This window comes from Brachyhypopomus gauderio, chromosome 15 (genome assembly GCF_052324685.1).
Source record: "Brachyhypopomus gauderio isolate BG-103 chromosome 15, BGAUD_0.2, whole genome shotgun sequence".
NCBI classification, from domain to species: domain Eukaryota; kingdom Metazoa; phylum Chordata; class Actinopteri; order Gymnotiformes; family Hypopomidae; genus Brachyhypopomus; species Brachyhypopomus gauderio.
Window position 1 is genome coordinate 8683946 of NC_135225.1, and position 21344 is coordinate 8705289.

The window sequence follows — 21344 nt, forward strand, 5'->3', positions numbered from 1 at the left end:
ACTTTCCTTTACCATCTGTCAACAGCAGATGGCGGCAGTAAACCCTTCAGATGGTGTGCTATATTGGTATTAAAAATATAGACTTTGAGGCTGCAGGATTTTGAAAATGCTGAAATCAGCAGTCACGTTTCTGTGGCTTCATAAAAACGTACAGACTGCACAACAAAATAATCGGCCATTTTATAACTGACCCATATATAAGAGTGATTTTAGGAAACCGATTCCTTATGTGGTACTTGGTTGTCGTCATCACTGTTCTCTACAAATTACTCATCACTGTGGGGTGCAGGTGTTGAATCACAGTTCAGAGGCTTGCTTATCTCATCAGGGACCTTAAAAACGTGATCTCATTTTACATTCTGCTGAACTCCATGGCACACATTGCTCCCCTGGGCTCACGCTTGCTGACTCTAGAACAGTTGTGCACAGGTATTGTCAGTCAGTATGTACCACACAATCTTCTAATAATCCTGGCACTGAAACTTTAAAGTTAAGTGAGTGTAGACAGTTCTCTTACAGATATCCCAGCAAATCACAAGACTTAGCTGAGTACCCCATATCTCTCTCTCTCTTACAGACACACACACAGAGCACGAAAGTTGTGTTGTTTAGGTAAAAGCATTGACGCCAACGCAATTATTCAAACTTAAAGCATTTTCTAGTTCTGACACATATTTAGGACATTGATCCATTCGTACAGATGTGTTCCATTCGGTTAATACTGATCGTCTGCTTTCTCAGAGATGAACGACAGGAGGCGCTAGAGAGCCGTCTTGTGCCCGCGGCACCTCCCCTTCCTCTTAAGGGCTTTTCAAAATTCCCAAAAAGAGGCAGTTGAGAAAACATTGAGCCAAAGATGAACTGTCCTGCAGCTCTTAACGATTAGATCTTTCTAGCCGGGTAACCAAACACATCAAATCGCTTACATTTAGCTCAGAGTCGTTCCGTTACCGTTATTCTGTGTTGCGAGGAGATATGTAACGTATATATGAACTTTCTGGACTGAATACATCTGCCGAAATCTTCAAAAAAGCGGAGGGTATCTGCTATAAACCCAGACGGAGAGTGGGTATGTATTCTGTTGGGAATTTTCATGCGACCTTCGGGCACATTAATGTAACTAATTTTAACCCACTTGCACCGACAGACTCCTGATCTCCACTGAATCATGTTCCGATTTCCAAACCGCTACACGGCTCCGAGTTTTTGTGCTACAGTCTTAGTTCAGAACATGTTTGTGTTTACTTATGTCTGTCATAAACAACAAACAAAAACAATTGGAAACTAAGTTAGGCGGCCAGATTTCACGACTCTATAGCGTATTAGTTGTAACAAGTTTATACTTTTAGTCAGGCCTATTTATTATATTTTTCTATTCTTGGAAAGCGGAACTCCCTATATATATATTTTCCGACGATATGAAGGGTTGTGTATGTTGGTGTTGGTAACTGGATACATTATTATGTAGTAAGAGTCTTTGTTTCAACATTGTATCTACGGAACGATAATGTTTGGATGAGGAATTACACAATGTCATGCCGATCTTTGTCATATTAGTTATGAATGGCCTGTTGAGCTCAGACCTGTTTGATAAGCCTGAATCTTCACTCATTAAGATACGGTTTTCGAGAGCAGTTCAATACAATATAATCCTTAAATGAGGTAACCGGCTCTTTAGGTAAAACAGGGTCTTGGTGATTAAAGGTTTATTACACAAAACTAGACACACCTCTATAAGTGTTTCTGTATCTACAGAGCTAATGGTGTCCGTGTATGTTCAGTGTGCCATGAAGGTTGTGTTACAGAGATTGGTGATGGCAGGTGAGCGTTTCTTCAACTCTTGTAGTGTATTTCCCTGTAAGTGATTGGCCTGGTTTCTCCCACACAGCTGTCACTCAGAGTACCAGCGCCCTCTAAAGGGTGACACTTCAGTCATCTGTGTGTGTCGGTGTCTGTACCAAACCTGAAACATACATGTGAGCCTTCAGTCATCTGTGTGTGTCGGTGTCTGTACCAAACCTGAAACATACATGCTCATGAACGCATGGTTGTATTGCTGTCCGACTTGGTGGAATGTATCCTGCAGTTTCTGCCCCCCACATTGAGCTGTGATTTCTGCATCTCGTTTTGTTCTGGACAGGCTAATGGTACATAAACTTTCTGTAGAGGTTTGTTGTGGTTTGTATCGTTTAAGAACGTCCAAATGGAAGATCTGGTAGATGTTGTGTTCTTGGTGATTGGTCCAGTGTTCATAATGCTGTGACTGGCAGAGTTGGTGATTGCATGAAGATGGGGGGTAGGGGTAGGACTTAATGAAGAGGTTGATTATTATTCCACAGGTTTAGACGGCAGCTGCAGTGGAGTGTGAGCAGTGCTCAGCTCACAGGCAGCAAAAAGGGAGTCATGACAAAGGACGTCTGCCCCCCTAACACACACACACACACACACACACACACACATACACACACATACACGCGTACATTCATGCATGGGTGGGGTGGGGGGGTGGTTCGTGCATCCCAGCTGCGTCTCGCCAGTGGCCTCATCATCAGTCGGCTTTGAAGAGGCCTGAGAGTGGACAGGTGTCTCCCTATTCAGCACACACATACACAAGTGGCTGCATGCGCGCACACACACACACACACACACACACACACACAAACGTACACACATGGCCATAGACACACACCTTAATTGCACATTGAGATCCACAAACCTCCCTGACTTTGGGCTTTTCTGGTCTCTGTGCTATGCCTTTGTGTCTGTCTCTACCTTTTATTGTGCAGCAACTGTCAGGATATTATGTAATGTGCTTAAGACATTTGTGTACTTGTCTATTACCCCTAGTTCCCACTGAGAAGTGACGACATTACTGTAGCATCTGTAAGTGTTTTGTTCAGTTCTTAGCTTGAGTGCCCAAACTTGAACCATTCCCTCTTTTAATGGTTTTGCCACATACAGACAGCCAGTCAGACTTCACAGTCAGACGTGTTTGCCTGTGATTGTAAAGTCCTTGAATAGTAGAATGCTTGTCTGAAGTTCTGCTTACTAAACCATAAACTCCAGAACTAGTAAGGTCACACATAGCACAGGTTACCAGTAACACCAGCCTGTTTGTGAGTATTACAGAGATGGGTTATTCTGAGTTGTTTGGCTGAAGATGTGTGCTTTTTGATTGTGTCTGTCTGTGTGTGTGTGTGTGTGTGTGTGTGTACATGCACACATGTCTGTGTCCACTGTGTAAAGCATCCGTGTACTGCGTGTGCACCAGTGGCCTAACCTTAATCATGGTTGCCCCAGCAGCTCAGCTTGCTGTCTGATCAATATGTCTACCCATTGGTCAAGTTTGTCATACATATCTATTACTGTGCTTCTAGGATCTTCTTAATGTCTTGCTTTTTCTCTCCTTGCCACAATGTAATAAATTAAGGCACTTTTTAGGAGTCAGAATGCAGTGTGTGGCTCATGTGTGGATGAGGGAGAGAATGAAAGAAAACACTTCATGCTTGTGTGTGAGTGTGAGCAAAACACAGACGAGCGGAGCCTGAAAGGAGGAGATCCAGCGTGTTGAATATACGGTGTGTACTCCGCAGGGCAGGCTGATGGATGGAGAGGGAGACCAGTATGAGGAGCGCTTGAGGGATCTGTTTCAGAGCTTTGATGGGAGTGGTGCCGGTTCACTAAGCCCTGAGGAGCTAGCCGAGCTCTGCCACACCCTGCATCTCGGTGAAACGGCACTGCACACACTCCTGCTCGCACTCGTCAATGCTCAGGACCAGCTGCCCACACGAGTAAGCAGCCACTCACGATACACTTTGTAGAAGAATGTGGATACACCTTGAATGTTACTGATGCAGATGGTGAGGCTGAACAAATCATTTATAATACTGGAGCACGGTTGACTGTGAAAACATGACATGTCTGTGGAATTAAAGATTCCTCCAGCACATTTACTCTTATTGTCCTGTTCTCTCCGTCTGGATCTAAATCTGGATCTAAATGGCTCTTTGTGCTCACTCTCACTCAGTTTCAGGTGTGTGTGTGTGTGTGTGTGTGTGTGTGTGTGTGTGTGTGTGTGTGTGTGTGTGTGTGTGTGTGTGTGTAAGTAGCTGTCTGGTCTTTCGTGTGTGTGTGTGTGTGTGAGTGAGAGAACACGCATTGAAGATCAGCGATCCACAATTCCGACTCAACAATAGAGTGAACCTCAAAAGACAAGGGGACACACACACTCATTGCCATTAGAGTGGCGTAAGCACAAGGGGACCGTCCCCATGCAGAAGTGTCATTGTTTGGGGCAGCTGTTGCTCCCCAAATCATTCATGCTACCCCCACATTTCGCTTAGTTACCAGGCAACCGTGGATTTAATGAATTGCCATGTTGGAGATTATTTGTCTGATTTTGGCCTTGATCTTTAATCTTTCCTCTTCACCATAGGAGAGCAGCTGCATAACTCTTCAGTGCATTTTAGCTGCTGTTAGCTGCACACATTGCTTTCAGTGGGTTAAATGTCATACAAACATAATGAGGAAGAAACACTCTTAATATGAATCTCATTGGTTTGAAGCCAGATGAACAGGCTCAGCTGTTCTCCTCAGCTGTTCTCCTGGTTTCCTTTTTTATCTCGTTATGCACGCTGATGGTGGGGATTGTGGTGCTGTTGCTTTGCAGGTCGAGTTTGAGCAGTTTAAGAACGCTTTGATTCTGGTGCTGTCCTCCACAGAAGAAAACCCAGCAGATGAAGAGCTTCCTGCACAGCCAGGTACCACCATCACCTGACACACGCCACTTCTGATTTTTTTTTATACAATTGAGCGATGGTACTGAAAGGTGAGGGAACGCCACTAGCCCAGTATTAACCTGCTCCATGGGTCTATAGCATGGTGGTTTTAGTTTAACCATCACAACTGTATGGTGATGAGAATGAGGCTGGACATTAGCTGTGGTCTTATATGGACTGCTACTGTCCTGTCTATGTGGGGACATTGAATTAAAACACATGGCCAAAGTTAGCTGCTGTTCACATGTTAATGATGGAGTTTTGATTAAATTCAATGGCTGAAGGTCCAGAAAAGTCATGGAATGTTATTTGGTATTGTTATTTTTACCATGTGACCTTATATGCACTTATATACACTCACTATTTGAAATATAGGTTGGACTGGTTAAGGATTATGAATAATTGTTTATTAACACAGAACCTCAGGTTTACAATCTACCTTGGAACATTTTGATTTGAATAGGGCAGTCTGAAAGAACCAGCGTAAATGGGCAGCTATTGGAGGAGTTAACGGTGTTGGGTGTTAGTCTTCCAGACTTTCTTTAATTGAGATATTCTCACAGAGCCTGACTGAAAACAGCGTATTCCTCACAACTGTAGGAGACACACAAGCAGTGACTGTTGGTCTTCCTCTGCCACATAATCTTTCTCCAAATTTTGGCCAGTCTTTTGTTACCAGACTTTTGTTACTAACTTGTTGTGTGGTCATTAATAATAAATGAATTAATTAATGGATAACCCAATGGTGCCTTTTCTTTAAAACCAAGAAGGAGTGACTTTGTAAGGATTTCAAATGTGAAATTTAAGACCCACACCAACTCACACTCATTCTTGGCTGTAAGGGTAACCCTGTGATATTGACAGTGTTCACCACCACTGGTGGTGCTAGCGTCGTTATTTAAAACTCTTAAGATGGTCTGCATCGAGTGAGAAGACATGGAGTATCTGTAAGAAATTAGTTCCACCATAGATCATAGTTCACTCAGTGAGCTGAAATGCCTGGATCTAGGCTCTTAGATCAGATCAGATTAGATTATATTATTAATAATTAGTTTAGATTAGGTAGCTGTGATACAAGATGGAGGTTCTCAAGCATGTTCTCTGGGACTCGATTTGTGGCCCATTCTTGCACTCGCAGCCCCTCAGGCACATAACCCTACTCATGCTCCAGATATTCATTATTCTGCCTGTGGGTCTGTCTCGCACTCCGTAGTCCTGGCTGAGTCCCCCGAGGTGCAGCCGCGCTTCGTGAAAGGCAGTAAGCGTTATGGCCGCCGATCCCTGCCAGAGTTCACGCATACCACCTCAGAGCCATCACGAGATCTACCTGCCAAGAAGAAAGAGGCTTCAGGGGACAGTGATGAGAACTTGCCCAGCAAGCGTGAGGTAACACACATGTGGAGACACGTGCACCCCTACCTCCGACAACCACCCTCCTGCCATCTTCCAGAAAGATGCAGATATCTTAGCCTTCGAATTGTAATTCAAGAATGTTCAGAATGTACCTTCTAATTATGACTGCAAAAATGTTTGTCCTTGCAGCCTCTTTAGAAATGCCAGTTAATCATAGTGGAGATTCCTCAGGGAAAACTTGGGATTGAACTCACAGAAATTCTCTTTACAATTCAATTCATTCCTGTGGTACAGCTGGTTCTGCTATTTCTTAGCGTCTGGGGCGGTCTGTCTACAAAACTGAACCTTTGAAAATGACATGACTTGCGCATTAGGTGGTGTGTGTGAGAGTGAGTGTGAGGATGTTAATCTTAATGCGTTTTAGTGAAGGACTTCGACCTTTGTTGCTTTTCATGGAAAGCTGTTGTGGTTGTCCAAGCAACAGAAATGTTTAATTTGCCTCAACTGACTGACTCCATCGGGGGAAATCCCCAGCTGTGTGCATTGTGCTTGTTATAGGGACACTCTCAGGACAGAAGCCTGCATGATATTAGTTGAATACGCAGACACGCGGGTTGAACTGTGTTTTAATAAGCATGTATGGCTACACATTGTTTTTATGAATGCATGTGTGTTTGGCTGATTGTTACAGGTCTATATGCATATAAAAGTAATTTATAGTTCTATAGATGTCCACCTTTCTGTTTTGTAACAGAAAATTTCTTTTTTCGTGGTTGTCAAATGAAACGGCTTTGCTTAGAAATTAGGTCTGTGAACAAGGCCATTGTCTTTGGTGTAGTGGCATTGAACATGAGTAAAAACATGGTGTGAATCTGAACATTCATATATAATGATGGAGATGGACTAACATTTATAATCAATACAGTTAGGCAGTCATATATGGGCATGTGTGTGCATTGTCCATGATCTTCAGCAGGTGTGCAGTTATATCACACGTGCTAATCTTCTCCCTTTATTTCTTATAAATGTGAGATAATGCTGAAAATGTGAGAGCATTGCTGTGTAGTGAGATGTGTGTGCACGCAACAGGTCTGCCTGGGAGAACAATGACCCACACCCCCACCCCTGCTTTAAATACCAATACTTTGAACCCCATCTGTTCCCTTCACCCAGAAACCCCCACAATAGAGAGAGAACATGGCCCCTCCCCTTTCCAACACATGCCGCCTCCCCCTCCTTCACCCACTAGAGGTCCAGACGATCTGAAAAGGCAAAGCTGACCGAAGAGAATGTCCTCGCTTCACATATGGTGTTGCTATTGTTTTTACTGTGTTAAATCAAACCTTGAGGATCAGAGCTGGAAGGCTATGTGTCTGGTGCCCTCTGCTTGTCAAGTAATCTTATTTAAGTGTGTGTGTGTGTGTGTGTGTGTGTGTGTGTGTGTGTGTGTGTGTGTGTGTGTGTGTGTGTGTGTGTGTGTGTGTGTGTGTGTGTGTGTGTGTGTGTGATTGATTCAGTGCTGGAATGCTGATGTGAGCAGTCCTGAGGAGTATGAGGCTGAGGGTCAGTTTACTTCCTCTTTTTCAATCAATTAATGGGTGTTTTTAAGTACAAATTACATGACATTTCATTTTTTTAATATTCATATGTTTGTCTGTAGGTCAGTTGCATTTGTGGAATCCTGATGACCCTGGTACACCACGTGGCAGCCTGGCGCCCCTCGGTGGCCTGGAGGAGAGACTGCAGCAGGCCTGCCAGGAGCTCTCCCTGCCACTGAATGGCACAGCTACTCCACACCAGCTACGCACACTCTGCCTGCACCTTGGCATGGAGGTAAGTGTGTGGGCATACACACGGGGTGTGTGTGTGTGTGTGTGTGTGTGTGTGTGTGTGTGTGTGTGTGTGTGTGTGTGTGTGTGTGTGTGTGTGTGTGTGTGTGTGTGTGTGTGTGTGTGTGTGTTTATTGAGTCCCGATTAGGGATGCACCGAAATGAAAATTCTTAGCCGAAACCGAAAATTAGGAAACCAAGGCCGAAAGCCGAAAACCGAAATAGCCTACATTATGCCAATTATTAGTAACATTGGATTTATGGCTAACCTCACTAAAATCAAGGCATTGCTATTCAAAGAATAAATCAACTACAAAATTTCATTTGAAAATATTTATTTAGCACTGACATTACAGTAATGCATATTATAAAATAAAATTAGTGGTGGGCCGATAACGACGATAACGCTGACAACGGCCGACCACTAATTAAATTTAACTCGCTTGCAGACCGTTTTTATCTGAGAGGATAAATATATGTATTTTATACGAGTTAAATTTAATTATAACTGATTGGCCTGAAAGATAAATATAAATTCTCTCATAAAAACGTGACGTGAGTTGCAACAACATTAAACAGCTCAGGTAAACACGCTTCTGAGAAATGTCGTCTGCTCGGCAAAACATAACGGGGCTCAATGTGCTCTATTAGCCTACGAAATCCCTACGACAGAGAACGGCTGATCGTCTAAGGCAGCGAGTTCCATAATTTTTGGTGTAATGTCCTTTGCCTTGGCGCCATCACTGGAAAACTTTTTTGCTAGCTTTATCCAAATAAGCGCGTGCAGGTGGCGATTTTTGCTTGCGTCATCACAGTACATTGTTTCGGCCGTGTTGTTTCGGTGATGAAAGTATTTCGGCCGAAAATTTTCGGTGGCCGAATTTTCGGTGCATCCCTAGTCCCGATTGTGTGTGTGTGATTGTTTTCCAGGTGGGGGAGGATGTCTTCCAGGCTGCAGATGAGGAGTGTGTAATGAGCATCCAGGCTTTTGTTTCTTACATCCTAAACAACACTAAACCATCTACACCCTCTGCCTCAACACCCTACAGACAACTAAAGAGACACCACTCCACACAGGTAACCTCTCCGTCTCTCTCTCTCTCACACACACACACACACAGATGCACACACAGAACTGAGGAAGTGCACATGATGCTCTCATGAACCATGTAATGTACCTCTGTCTCTCAGCCGTTCGATGGGACGGGGCGTAGGATCACGTCTGTGATGAGCAGTACAATCGCACTGCGACTCTTCTCCACGTTAGATGACGGCACGGGACACGCGGCTGTGGAGCAACTTCTAGACAGCTGGCTAGACGAGGGAGTGGACGATGGTTGTGAAGTCCTGCAGGTGAGGCGTGGTACACCCACTCATACACATGTGCAGTACGCTGTATATTTACCTGATATACCATGTCCAGTGTGGTTGTTTATAATAGACACACCCAAAATGAAATGTCTCAGTATCCATGTGACTTTGCTATATTAGAATTCTCTGTCTAATTGTGATCTCTGAAGTTAAAACTTGTTTAAACCTCATTGTGGCGACTCCGCAGGTTCTGGGTTTCAGTCTGGATGAGAGGGTAAATCTGAGTGAGCTGACCACAGCTCTGGAGAATGAGCTGCTGGCTGCTAAGAACTCCATCCACCAGGCGGTGCTGGCGAGCTTTAAGGCAGAGATTAGACACTTGCTGTGAGTCAGAACTGATGTTTGATTGTGTCTTGCATGTCATAATATAGTTTATATCAATTCTGTGAACTAGCATTGGTCAGGATCTATCCATATGTGAGTTATGTTGGAAAGTTGTGTTTTTTGTTAAGTTTAAGAAAGCTACTACATAAATAAAGTTGTGCGCTTAAACTTTTGTGCATGTGTGTTTGAGACAGGGAACGAGTGGATCTCGAGCTCGGAGAGAAGGAGAAGTTCATCTCTGATCTGGAGAAGGCAGAGAAGCTCAAATCCCAGCTGGCCTCTGAAGTGGATGAACACCACTCTGCCATTGAACGCAACAATGCTCTCAACCTCCGGTAAGCCCTTATCTCTAACCTTTGACCCCTCTCATCTGACCCCACTCTCTGCTGGTGTATTTCCCCAGCTACCTCTCACGCTCCTGTGTCTGCAGGAAGTTGGAGGAAGAACATAAAGAACGAATGGTAGCGCTGAGGACCGAACTGAGCAAAGAGGTGGAGCTTGTGCAGCAACAGGCCAATCAGCAGAGAGAAGAATTGGAACATGAGATCAGTAGGATCAGGGACGATGACACTTTTCTCAGGCAGCAGCTCAGTCTGTCCATTAAAGTAAGTATTAATCAGAAATCTCTATCTTTCTGCTTAATGGATGAAAATTGCACAATGGTAACGTGTAGAATGTTAGATGGTGATGAGACATTGTAGATCATATTGACATCCACAGCAATGGAATATGAAATAATGACATGAATATTTAACATTAATATAAAGCCCCCAGGTGCTGAGGGGTCTGCTTCAATTAATATTAAATTGAAACAAAAACTGCATGCTTTTTTATATATTTCTGTTATTCCTTTGATTTCGTTACTAGTCCTCGTTGTAATTACTTTAAATAAATGTGTGAACTGTGGGTTTTGTTTTTCTTTTAGGAAAGCGGGCGCTTACAGGCAGAGCTTCTGGACTGCACACGGCGTTTGGTGGAAGGCGAGGCCCAGCTGAGCAAAGTGCAGAGGAACCTGGACAGTGTGCTCAGGGAGAAGGTATCTGCACAGTGCTTATGTCTTTTATGGCTTTTGTGACTTTTTCAATGTAGTGGTATGTGTGCCTTGACATTTTGAAGTGTGTGTGTGTGTGTAGTTTGGTGATCTGGATATGAGCAATGCTGAGCTCTATCAGCAGGAAGAGCGTTTGAGGCAGCTACGCAGCAGCCATGAGGAACAGTGTCGGGTCAGAACTTTAACTTTCCCACTAGTGTGTGTGTGTGTGTGTGTGTGTGTGTGTGTGTGTGTGTGTGTTAATGCTGTATTTCGTGTGTGCTGTAGGAGCTGCAGGACCGTATAGATGAGCTGCAGCTGCAGTTGGAGGAGTACAGGGTTCTAGGGCGTGCTCCCCACCGCCCCCATCTGCCCTCTCTGTGTGACGAGCTGCAGGGCCAGAGTCCTGCCATGGACTCAGATCAAGGTGTTCCTCTCGCCGCTCTCGCGCTGCTCGTACACGTCCCTCTTGCGCAAACGCTGAACCTTTAGGTGTGTGTGTGTGTAGGTCTAGGTTCTGAAGAAGGACAGCCCTTTAATATGAGTCTGGAAGCTGAGATGATGCTGGAGCAGTTGAGGGAGCAGCACGTCCAAGAGATGGACAACGTCAGGGCACAGCTGGACTCCACGGTCAGACTCACACGAGTGCACCATTTTACTGCACACGTACACATGCTGTTGTGTACTATGTATTCTAAGTTATTGTAAGCTTGATCTGCTGGTCCTCCCGCAGGTTAACGATTGCCAGCACAAACTGGAGGAACAGCAGTCTGCCCATGAGGAAGAGAGGTGTCTGCTGTCCTCACACCACCAGCAGGAGGTGCATGTGCTAAAAGAGGAGGTGAGTGGAGCCCTGGAAAGAGCTCAAAGCCTGCAGAAGCTGCTGGAGGAGGAGACGCACAGTTTGAAGGCTCACCAGGGTGTGGAACGTGCCGAGCTGTGTGCCCGCCATCAAAAGGAGCTCCACTCCCTCAGCCAGGAGGCGCAGGACGCCAGGAGCCATGCCCTGCGGCTGGAGCAGCAGCTCGGGGAGCTGAAAGACCGAGTGAGGGAAGAGGAGAAGAGCAGAGGGAGGGAGAGAGAGGTGCTGAACCGGGCTCATGCCGAGGAGCTTGGCCTAATGGAGCTGCGCCACGAGGAGACGTTGGAGGTCCGGTTGCAGGAGGAGAGGGCAAGACTTGAGGGCGAATGGGAAGAGGCATTGAGGAGATCTGTTGAAGAAGGGCGGAGGGAGCGACGGCGTCTGGAGGAAACCCACGAGGAGGTGCTGAGGGTCCGGCTGAAGGAAGAGCGGCAGAGAGCTGATGAGGAGCGAGCGGAACTGGAGAGGAGGCTTGGGGGACAGTGGGACAGGGAGAGGCGACGGATGGAGGAAGGCAACAAGGACGCTCTGGAGAAGGAGCTGTCGCGTCTGTTGAAGGAGCAGGAGGAGCGAGAGCAAAGACTCAGGGAGCAGTGGGAGAAGGAGCGCAGGCGTCTGGAGGAGCAGCATCACGCTGAGCTGCAGCAGCAGCTACTGCAGGAGAGGGAGAGAGTGAAGGAGGCGGCGGGCCGGAGGACGGAGGAGTGGGAGAGGGAGAGAGCTCGCCTGCAGGAGCAGTACAAGGAGCAGCTGCAGGCCAGACTGCAGGAACAGGCGGAGGCGCGACGGGCGGAGAGAGAGGAGCAGGAGAGAAGATGGCGGGAGGTGGTGGAAGAAAAGCGGGGCAGAAAGGAAGAGGCGCACAGGGAGGCCTTGCAGGAGCTGAGTGCCAAACACGATGAGGAGAAGAAGAAACTCAGCCACATGCTGGAGAAACTACACGCGGACATTGCAGAGGAACGGTGAGGAGGCCACACACACACACACACGTTTTGTTGGGTTACTTCTTTGACAAACTTGATTTGTGATGTCAATCTTTCAAATTTTCAATTTCCATATTTAATTCATGTGCCACTTGTAATTATTACTTGTTTCTTATTGAATTCTTAATTTAATAGCTGTTGGTCTTCTTTTATCCTGAGTTGGTAATGTTTGGGGTTTTATTGTTTTGAGTTTTTAACTTTTTAAGGAAATTTGTGTGAATGAGTGTTCATGAATTAATTTCACCATGCTGACTGGCTGTGCACAGGAATGCACAGGAATGCACATGACCGCTTTACCCAGCAAATTGGTTTGAGTAGTGGTCCATTTCCCCTCGTGAGAGGGAAGCAGAGTGTCCTGGCGTTTTCAGGCAGACGTAGTAACCGGGTCCCACACTGCCAGCACAGCCTGCCAGCCATGCGTTAGAACATGCAAGGTTCTGATGCCAATACTCCAGAAAGAGTAGAAAAGGTTGCTGTAGGTTTTGGCGTAAATGTGTCTCAATGGTAAGGAAATGGCAGAGCATGCTCTAGATTCTGAGTGTCTGGACCCCACTGATGGCTCTAGACCAGATGTTACACGTGTGGAGTCTGCAGGAGTTTCCTGTGGAGAGGAGAGTTGTGATGAAGATGAGTGTGGATGGGCCACGTTGGTAAGCTCCAGCAGGTTAAGAGCAGAGGTAACAAACCCCTCAAGGCAGAAACTGCAGCGTTCTGTAACTCGACTGGATCAAATGAAGCAGAGATGTGTAGCAGCCCTGGTGATCACCTAAAGGACATTTGCAGAGACGGACAACAATATAGAACGTTGCTGTAGAAGAGTGGAGCTACATGCTGAGCTTGCCATCACACGTGTTTAAATTTAAATACCACAGTGACTGTTGGAGACTAATGCAGTAAATATCAAGGTCAAGAGCAATGCAGTGTTTAAAGATGGAGATTCCCAGCAGTGTTTCCCACTGCCCTCTGCAACAGTGTTTTTATACAGCAGAAATAGAAGTTATTTCTAACAATTTCAAGCCCTGATACTGCTTTTTCAGTAATTGTGGAAATTTGCATTGTATGGATCATAAAAAGATAATTGTGTTGTAAATTGGAGAAGGAGTAGTTGATCGGTGTTGTGTTGTTGCTGATGCTGAACCAGGCTCTGAAGAGGATGTGGTTGATCTGTGCAGTGGCAGAGTATCATTACAAAGATAATGAAACTCGGGGGAGTAAAGAAGGTATCGTTGACATAGTGATGGGTAAGAATGTAAAGGACTTCAGTACTGCTGAAGTATCAGAACTCATTGAGGTCAGTATTGCAGAACCTGAACCCTTGTACCATGGAGCCTCTGAGCCTTTGGGTCAGGAAGAATTAAAAAATGAGATCAATAGCAAGAACACTGATGAGACCGGAAATACCATCAGACCTCAAAACCCGATCATGGCTGTTGATAGTGGATCCATGGTGGAGAGGAAATTACCCTTGAAAGAGATATATGTGCTACTGGGATTCTGGAGCTGCAAAATGTGTGTGTATGGAATGAGCTATACCAATAGATGAGTATCCAAGCTGGGGTTCATTTTCATTCTGTGGAAGCTGGTAGTTTTGTGCGCATCCTGATGGTGCCTGAACCGGGCTAACCACTGCCTGTAGCCCATTATGGGGAATTCAAGTGGTGCATGTTGTCTGTGTAAAAGTTTAATCACATTGCTTGTCATTTTATAGTTATACATATTGTGGTAACACTCTTAACATGTATGAAACAACAATGTCACAGAATGTGAACATTTCACAGCTATGGTTCATTTAGTATGATCGTGTTAATGAAATACTAGATGGCTTCATCTAGCTTTTGTCAATAATTAGCAATTTTATCCTATTTGCCTGAACTGTTCATGTATTGGTGTGCTGTGTCCAATCAGCAGTGATCTAAACCTTTGTTTCCTTTTTAGGAGTAAAGCTGGGCATTTGGCTGAGGAAAACTTCATTTTGAGTCAGAAAATCTCCACCCTGAGGGAGGAAGACCTTAGAGAGAACCAGCAGGAGCTCATGTAGGGAGGAAAAACTTGACTATACACATAATCCAATTTGCTCTAATAAAAAAACTATTTCATGTACACCACTTTAATTAAATCACTTCTTTTAGGCTTCAAGTGGAACATTTGAAGAAGGAGAGGAATGCTAGTCAGAAGATAGCAGGTGGTTTGAAGAGACGGGTAAGCGTGCAGAATTAAATGTTGATTCCTTATTGTACTTCTTGGCTTCGCTTTATTTGCATTTGTTTACAGTCCATATTGCACACACTTGCCCATAATTTCTCTTTCCTCTTATATATTTGCGTACTGTTTCTGCACAGGTTTCGGAGCTGCGTCGTCGTGGACTACAGTTGGAAGAGGAAAACTGTGCTTTGTCACAGCAGAATGCGAAACACATGCTCACTGTTGATACACTTCAACACACTCTTGATGAAGTCCTTCACCATGGCAGTGGTTCATCCACTGACAGGAGTGAGGTGAGATCCAGGAGATTAAATATCACATTGCTTGCAAGCTCCTATGAATTACACTCTGTGCATTACACAATGCAGGCAATGAATATTTGACCTTATCTAGGAGATTGATTTAACCTAAATACACCTGAAGAAAACGTTTCTCTAATTTTATAACTTTGAAATCCTAAAACACAAAGATGCATATCAAAACAAAGGAATACTATAGTCATATTTTTGTTCACTTTTTATGTTTATCAATGTCCTCTGTACTAATCGTTTGCTGCAGACCATGGAAGAAGTTGAGAATTTTACAGCATCTGTTAGTAGAACAGAAAAGCTGGAGGAGGAAAAGAAGCTGCTGAGAGCAGAACTCGACCGCTGTGTGGAGAAGGTACACACACTTATCTGACTAACTCAAATATACCTGTGTGGAGAAGGTACACACACTTATCTGACTAACTCAAATACCTGTGTGGAGAAGCTACACACACTTATCTAACTAACTCAAATATACCTGTGTGGAGAAGGTACACACACTTATCTGACTAACTCAAATACCTATGTGGAGAAGCTACACACACTTATCTAACTAACTCAAATATACCTGTGTGGAGAAGGTACACACACTTATCTGACTAACTCAAATACCTGTGTGGAGAAGCTACACACACTTATCTAACTAACTCAAATATACCTGTGTGGAGAAGGTACACACACTTATCTGACTAACTCAAATACCTGTGTGGAGGTATATACACAATTTTTAAAAATATGTTGCATGTTCTGTAGAAAATAAACTGTGCGCGTGTGTGTGTGCAGCTGGCTCGACTTCGCTCAGTAGAAAGTCAACTAGCCGAACTTCTGCGTGAAAGACAAACCGCAGACAAACACCACCAGGCACTACGGTCACAGCTGATCAAGGCACAGGAGAAGGTAACAGTACCATACCATCACTGGCTTCCAGTAGCGGCACGCATCAGATATAAAACCTTGATGCTTGCTTACAAAGCCAAAAATGGACTGGCCCCTCCCTACATGATGTCCATGGTCAAAAGCCGATCTGTACAGCGAACACTTAGAACCTCAAGCTTGGCTCGACTTGAAACTCCATGCTTAAAGTCTCATGGAAGACAAAGCTCCAGACTATTCTCCATCCAGGCTCCAAGATGGTGGAACGATCTTCCATTAGCTGCTAGGACTGCAGAGTCTATTGCTATCTTCAAGCGTATACTGAAGACTCACCTGTTTGTTGAGTTCTTACCAGAGCACTAACTCAGTTGATACCACTTGCCGTGTTCTTAAATTGTTTGTCTGTCTATGGTTATTTGTGCTTCATGGCAAATGCCTAACTCGCAAAACACTAGGTAATGATATTGACTCCTGTAGTTTAGTAGTAGTCTGACTCAATGGTGTCTTGAATTCTGGCCTATCTGTACTATTTCCTAGGATATATTCTGTGATCAGAAGCAAAGCACTTTGTAAGTCGCTCTGGATAAGAGCGTCTGCTAAATGCCGTAAATGTAAATGTAAATCCCAGGACACGTTGTTTACTATTTCACATCAGTGTTTAATTCTGTCCTGAAGAAGCTGCTGTCTCCTGCTTGTCCTTCAGGTCCACGCGCTGGACTCCACACTGCAAGGGCTGACCCAGCAGAATGCCCGTCTCAAATCTGACCTGCGAGTCACCCAACAGGAGGGGGATGCTCTGAAACAGGAAGTGATCTCGCTGCACAAACAGCTACAAAATGCCCGTGAGAAGGTAGGGTTTAAGTTGAGGCTTATCAACTTAGAATTTACAAATGGTATTGATTTGACTACAACTGAAAGTGAATCGTGACCTTGTGAAGCATAATTGTTGCAGTTTTAAGCTTTTCTATTGGATTGGAAACATTTTGTGATGGTAGTAATGAACAACCTACAGAAGGCTTAGATGTTTGTGTTCAGGTAATTCGGTTGTGCATGACTGCAATAACCATGAGGTCTTTAATTGTCTTTACCCCTCACTCTCTCCTCAGTGTCAGCTGATCGAGATGTCCGTGTCTGGGGTCTCCAGTGGCTCCCAGCAGGGGTTTCGTGTATGGGCAGAGCTGTACAGGCACAGGGAGACAGAGTTGACTCTGCTGCGTGAAGCAAACCAACGACTGCAGCGAGAGGTCGGGGATGCGCGACTGGAGCTCAGCTCTGCACTGGAGAAGGTCCAGCACTCTTCAGGCTTCCACTTCTACAGCCAGCATGCCGTGTTCTCAAAACATTTTGAGGCGGTGTTTACATTTATTCTTGATGCTGCTCAGGGTCGCCAGCTGGAGCTGCTTGTGTTGAGTGTGAAGCAACAGAAGCAGCAGAACCAGGAGAACCTGGCTAAGGCAGCAGAGCAAGAGAGATCAGCCCTGAAACGAGAGATAGGGGCCCTGCAAACGCAGCTGCACAACAAGGTAGCACTCCACATTTATGCAGAGTACATCCTAAACTTTTGAAATCATACTGAAAGATTTGAGCATTTTTAATGCTCTAAATATTGGGTATATAAAATGTATGCAGTATAATATGTTTATGAACAGTACACAGTCATGCAAGTGAAATGTGTGTGTTTAGGTGTGTGTGTCAAGTGCATCACTGACACACTGCGTATTCATGCATTTATGTAGCTATGTGACAGTAGTGAGGAGCAGAAAGAAATGGAAAGTCTTCAGGAGGAGAATGACAGACTGAGAAACAAACAGACGATCCTGGAGGCCCAGCTGATGGAGGTCTTCACACACCAATAGAAGCACTCGCATCCGCATGGACATTTTACCACCATCTGACTCATTCACACCCACATAGCCACTCACTGCGCCCTCTGTCTGCAGGCACAACTCATTGCAATGTTGCCACCATCACCATGCCGATTGTCAGGGGAACGGAGAGGACAGCACCATGGTGACGAAATGAACCCAGACCTTAATGTGCAGGTAAGAGTGTGCATGCACCAAATACATGTGTGCACACATGTACTCAAACTCCGTTCTTCACTGGGCTACTCCTGTATTTAAGCACCTTTTTATGACCTTTTATGATGCTTCTGGTCTTGTATATACTTAAGTAGAGGTGGATGTGTTTTGGCACTGGTGTAGAGTCTCGTCAGAGCACCTCTTGTGTTTTGGTGCAACACCTATTACCTTGCAACCTATGTATTCTAGTTAAAGTATGCCTACATATGTATAAATGTATGCCGGGTATTCCTAAAGTAGTACATAGGTTATGCCTAGATATACACTAGAAGTGTATTTATGTTTTGTGTAATATGGAGTGAGGTTAACAGGGCTGTGGTTATATACTCCTTATACTACATGATTTTGTCCTGCTGGTCACAGAGCTTTCAACGTTTTGTTTTAAATTTCCCACCACCTTCTCAAAAAATGGTTGTTCTCTTTGCTTGGTGTAGTTTGGGAGGCATTTACTTGCCTTGTGTTTTTCTGTTCCACACCACACAAGTGATTTCTGGTGAAGGTGAAGACTCCTTAGTGAAGAGAGCATTTCAAATTCAAACATAAGAACTCTGTTGCGCGAGTGCTTCTCTGCACATGACAACAGCTGAGTGCGTGTGCAAAGGGGGTGTGAATATAGCGCTGTGTGTTCTTTCTACAGGCCTTCCAAGAGCAGAGGCCTCATTCCGACAGCCACCGGAGAAGTGGTGGCTTATGAAGTGACCAGACGGTCGTCTGCGACCTTTTATGCCGTGTTCTCCAGTCACTGAACACCCCATATTCTTTTATCTAATCGAATGCTCTCTTTTTGGTGCTCAGTACTGCTTATATTAGTACACGGGTTTATTCGATCTGCAGTGTGGCTCAGGTTCAAGATGCCCCTCACATGCATCAGCCTTGTGCAGGGATGGTGCAATGGCAGTGAGTCATAGGTGTAAAGTACGGTAAGATAATAGGTTAAATAAATCATTCGACCTGAGATGCACCTTCAGCCTAGGGTTTTGGTAATATTTTCCCTGCATGCTCTAAAATTACAAACCTTGCAAACTTGTGTGGACACAATAATGTGATTGTCAATATTATCAAATGATTAGAAGACAGGTTAGTCAAAAATGGCCAGAATTTTAAACCAAATGCATTGCTACAGATTGTGATCATAGGTGACCCTGCAGAAAAGCTGCATATCCACACAGACTTATGTTAATACATTGTTTTTAAATGGTCATGAGTGTTAGCTTTTTGCATCATTTCCCTCAGAGACACTATTCTTTGGACCTATGAACTTGAAAACTCATTTTGTTCTTGTTCAGTGAGCAAGATCTTTGTATTTATTTTTAGAGGTAGTTTTGTTGATCTTGGAACTGTTTTGAATGTTGTAGTGTGTGTGGGGGGGGGGGGGGTAGTTTGGGTTAATTGGGTAGCAAACAGGTTTAAGCTGTCTGTCAATTAAGTACCTTAAAAGTGGTTTAATATCTGGTTGTTTCATCTTTTTATTTATTGTTTTGTGTATATTCTGATACATCTTTGTTGTGTATTTCTTTTTGTTTTATATTTAAATGTCATTTGGAGTAATGTTTTTTGATTGAACCAATTTATAACAATTATTTGTTTTTGAACTTTAAGTTAATTTGGAGACCTTTTTATTTTTGTATTTTATTTATTTGGTAGTTTTTTATATATTTTATTTATATATTATGTTATTGACATAAATTATTAGCAATTTGCAAAACTGAGACCAAATAAAGAATCAGGGTAAATTTATAATTGTTTGTTATTATTGAATTATTTATACCATAAGAATTAAGGAATATTGTGTAATGAATACACTATACCATAAATTTTTAAATCCTATCTCATTAGAATTGAATCCTATCTCATATTGTATTCCTCTGTCAACAATTTTACATAAGGTTGCCATCTGTATTATCCTTAACTAATCTGTATAAACAGTAATTTCTTTCCAGTGGTATAATCTGTTAATTCAGCGCTTGGATTATTGACCTCTAACTTGTTGATGTACAGGAGGAGCGGGAGGCGGCGCTTCTGAAGATGGAGGAGAGGATGAAGGAGGTGGAGCTCACACTCCGAAATGTTAAATGGCTGCTACAAGAGAAGGTTTCTCAGCTGAAGGAACAGGTAAGGTAACCCCATATGGACAGATGACATACTGACACACAATTCAGATGTTTTATTGTCCTGTAATAATGTAAATCTCTCTCTCTCTTCCCCCCCCCCCCCTCTCATACTAGCTGAATAAGAACAGTAAGGCAGATATCATGATAAAAGATCTGTATGTAGAAAATGCACAGCTGTTGAAAGCTCTGGAAATGAGTGAACAGAGGCATAAAGTAGCAGAAAAGAAGAACTACCTCTTGGAGGAGAAAATCTCCAGTCTCAACAAGATCGTCCGTGAGCTCAGCCCCTCGCCCCTAACCCCTGTCCCCTACCACCTGACCCGGTCCTAATGATGCACGCTGTACACATTACTTGTTTTATTTATTTTATTGAAGAAACCATTAAGATGCTTTGTTCTTTTATGAGTCCATTAGTCTAGTGAAAGGACGGGGGGGGGGGACACAACTCAAGAACACTTTTCTCATGTATAATCTCATTAGGTTTGACTTTTTGCCCTGTTCAGGCTCCAGATGTTCACCACATTTGTGTTTCTCCTATAGTTTCAGTTTCCAGTGAATTTGCACTATTATTTTTCTTTTGAAAATGTACCAATGTCGTGATTTTATGCTACAGAATTTCTAGAATATGAATGGAGATGAGCTCACTGATGAATGACAGCAGCCATGGGGTCAGTGTGACTATTAGAACAGACACCCCGATCTCAAAGTGCACTTTTCTCTGCCCAGCAGTGGTTTGTTTGCATGGTCTACCATAGACCACTGTGACCAATTTGTCTGACATCTGCCTCTCTAGTATGAATTTAAATGATTCCTTTCTTTAATGTATTGTATAATTGGAGTATGGAAAAGTATAAAAGCCATAAGTGGTAGTATCAGATAAGTAATAATATCTGACAAATTGAAACAATTTGATTCACCAGCATTTATGAAATGTAAACAAAGGCAGGAATTTTGCATGAATTTAATACCTTGAATAACAAATGTTGTTTGAAGTAATAAGACAATTTTACAGGGTCTGAACTGGTGTTACTCAACAGAACCAAAGACACGTTTAGCTATTTTATCATGGTCCAAAAGTTACTGTAAGAGTGTTGACTAATGCTGTAATGGCCAAAAGGGGTTTTTGTGAAACAGTAAGATGCACTAAAAATTTTTTTAGAACGGGGTGTTTTGAGTGGTCATTTTCTATTTGTCAGTACTTTTCTCTTGTAGTGTAGGCCTACAGACAAACCAGGAGCA

The 21344-nt window shown here is 43.7% G+C and overlaps 1 protein-coding gene across 3 annotated transcripts; it reads left to right on the top strand.

Moving 5' to 3' along the window:
* The first annotated feature begins 413 nt into the window (after positions 1–413).
* nin (ninein (GSK3B interacting protein)) lies at positions 414–21258 on the top strand. Of its 3 annotated transcripts, none has more exons than XM_076974719.1 (28): positions 414–429; positions 3594–3791; positions 4670–4760; positions 5992–6164; positions 7649–7694; positions 7792–7964; positions 8891–9037; positions 9152–9313; positions 9519–9655; positions 9850–9990; positions 10086–10260; positions 10581–10691; positions 10789–10878; positions 10974–11112; positions 11194–11315; positions 11419–12509; positions 14466–14564; positions 14660–14729; positions 14870–15025; positions 15291–15395; positions 15824–15937; positions 16617–16763; positions 17020–17199; positions 17296–17436; positions 17650–17751; positions 17854–17955; positions 19993–20106; positions 20220–21258. In XM_076974719.1, exons 2-28 carry the CDS (start codon positions 3603–3605, stop codon positions 20433–20435), a joined length of 4533 nt encoding a protein of 1510 aa, XP_076830834.1. In that variant the 5' UTR covers positions 414–429; positions 3594–3602; the 3' UTR covers positions 20436–21258. The 3 variants fall into 3 exon arrangements, with proteins under 3 accessions (XP_076830834.1, XP_076830833.1, XP_076830835.1); XM_076974718.1 differs by lacking the exon at positions 414–429 and adding an exon at positions 765–1069; XM_076974720.1 differs by lacking the exons at positions 414–429; positions 19993–20106; positions 20220–21258 and adding exons at positions 768–1069; positions 18632–19672.
* Positions 21259–21344: the final 86 nt, after the last annotated feature.

Coding starts and splice junctions, on each gene's coding strand:
- nin (XM_076974719.1), top strand. CDS start 3,603: ATGGATGGAGAGGGAGACCAGTATGAGGAGCGCTTGAGGGATCTGTTT. Junction 7,695..7,791: donor TGAGGAGTATGAGGCTGAGG/GTCAGTTTACTT, acceptor GTTTGTCTGTAG/GTCAGTTGCATTTGTGGAAT. Junction 17,437..17,649: donor AAACGCAGCTGCACAACAAG/GTAGCACTCCAC, acceptor GCATTTATGTAG/CTATGTGACAGTAGTGAGGA.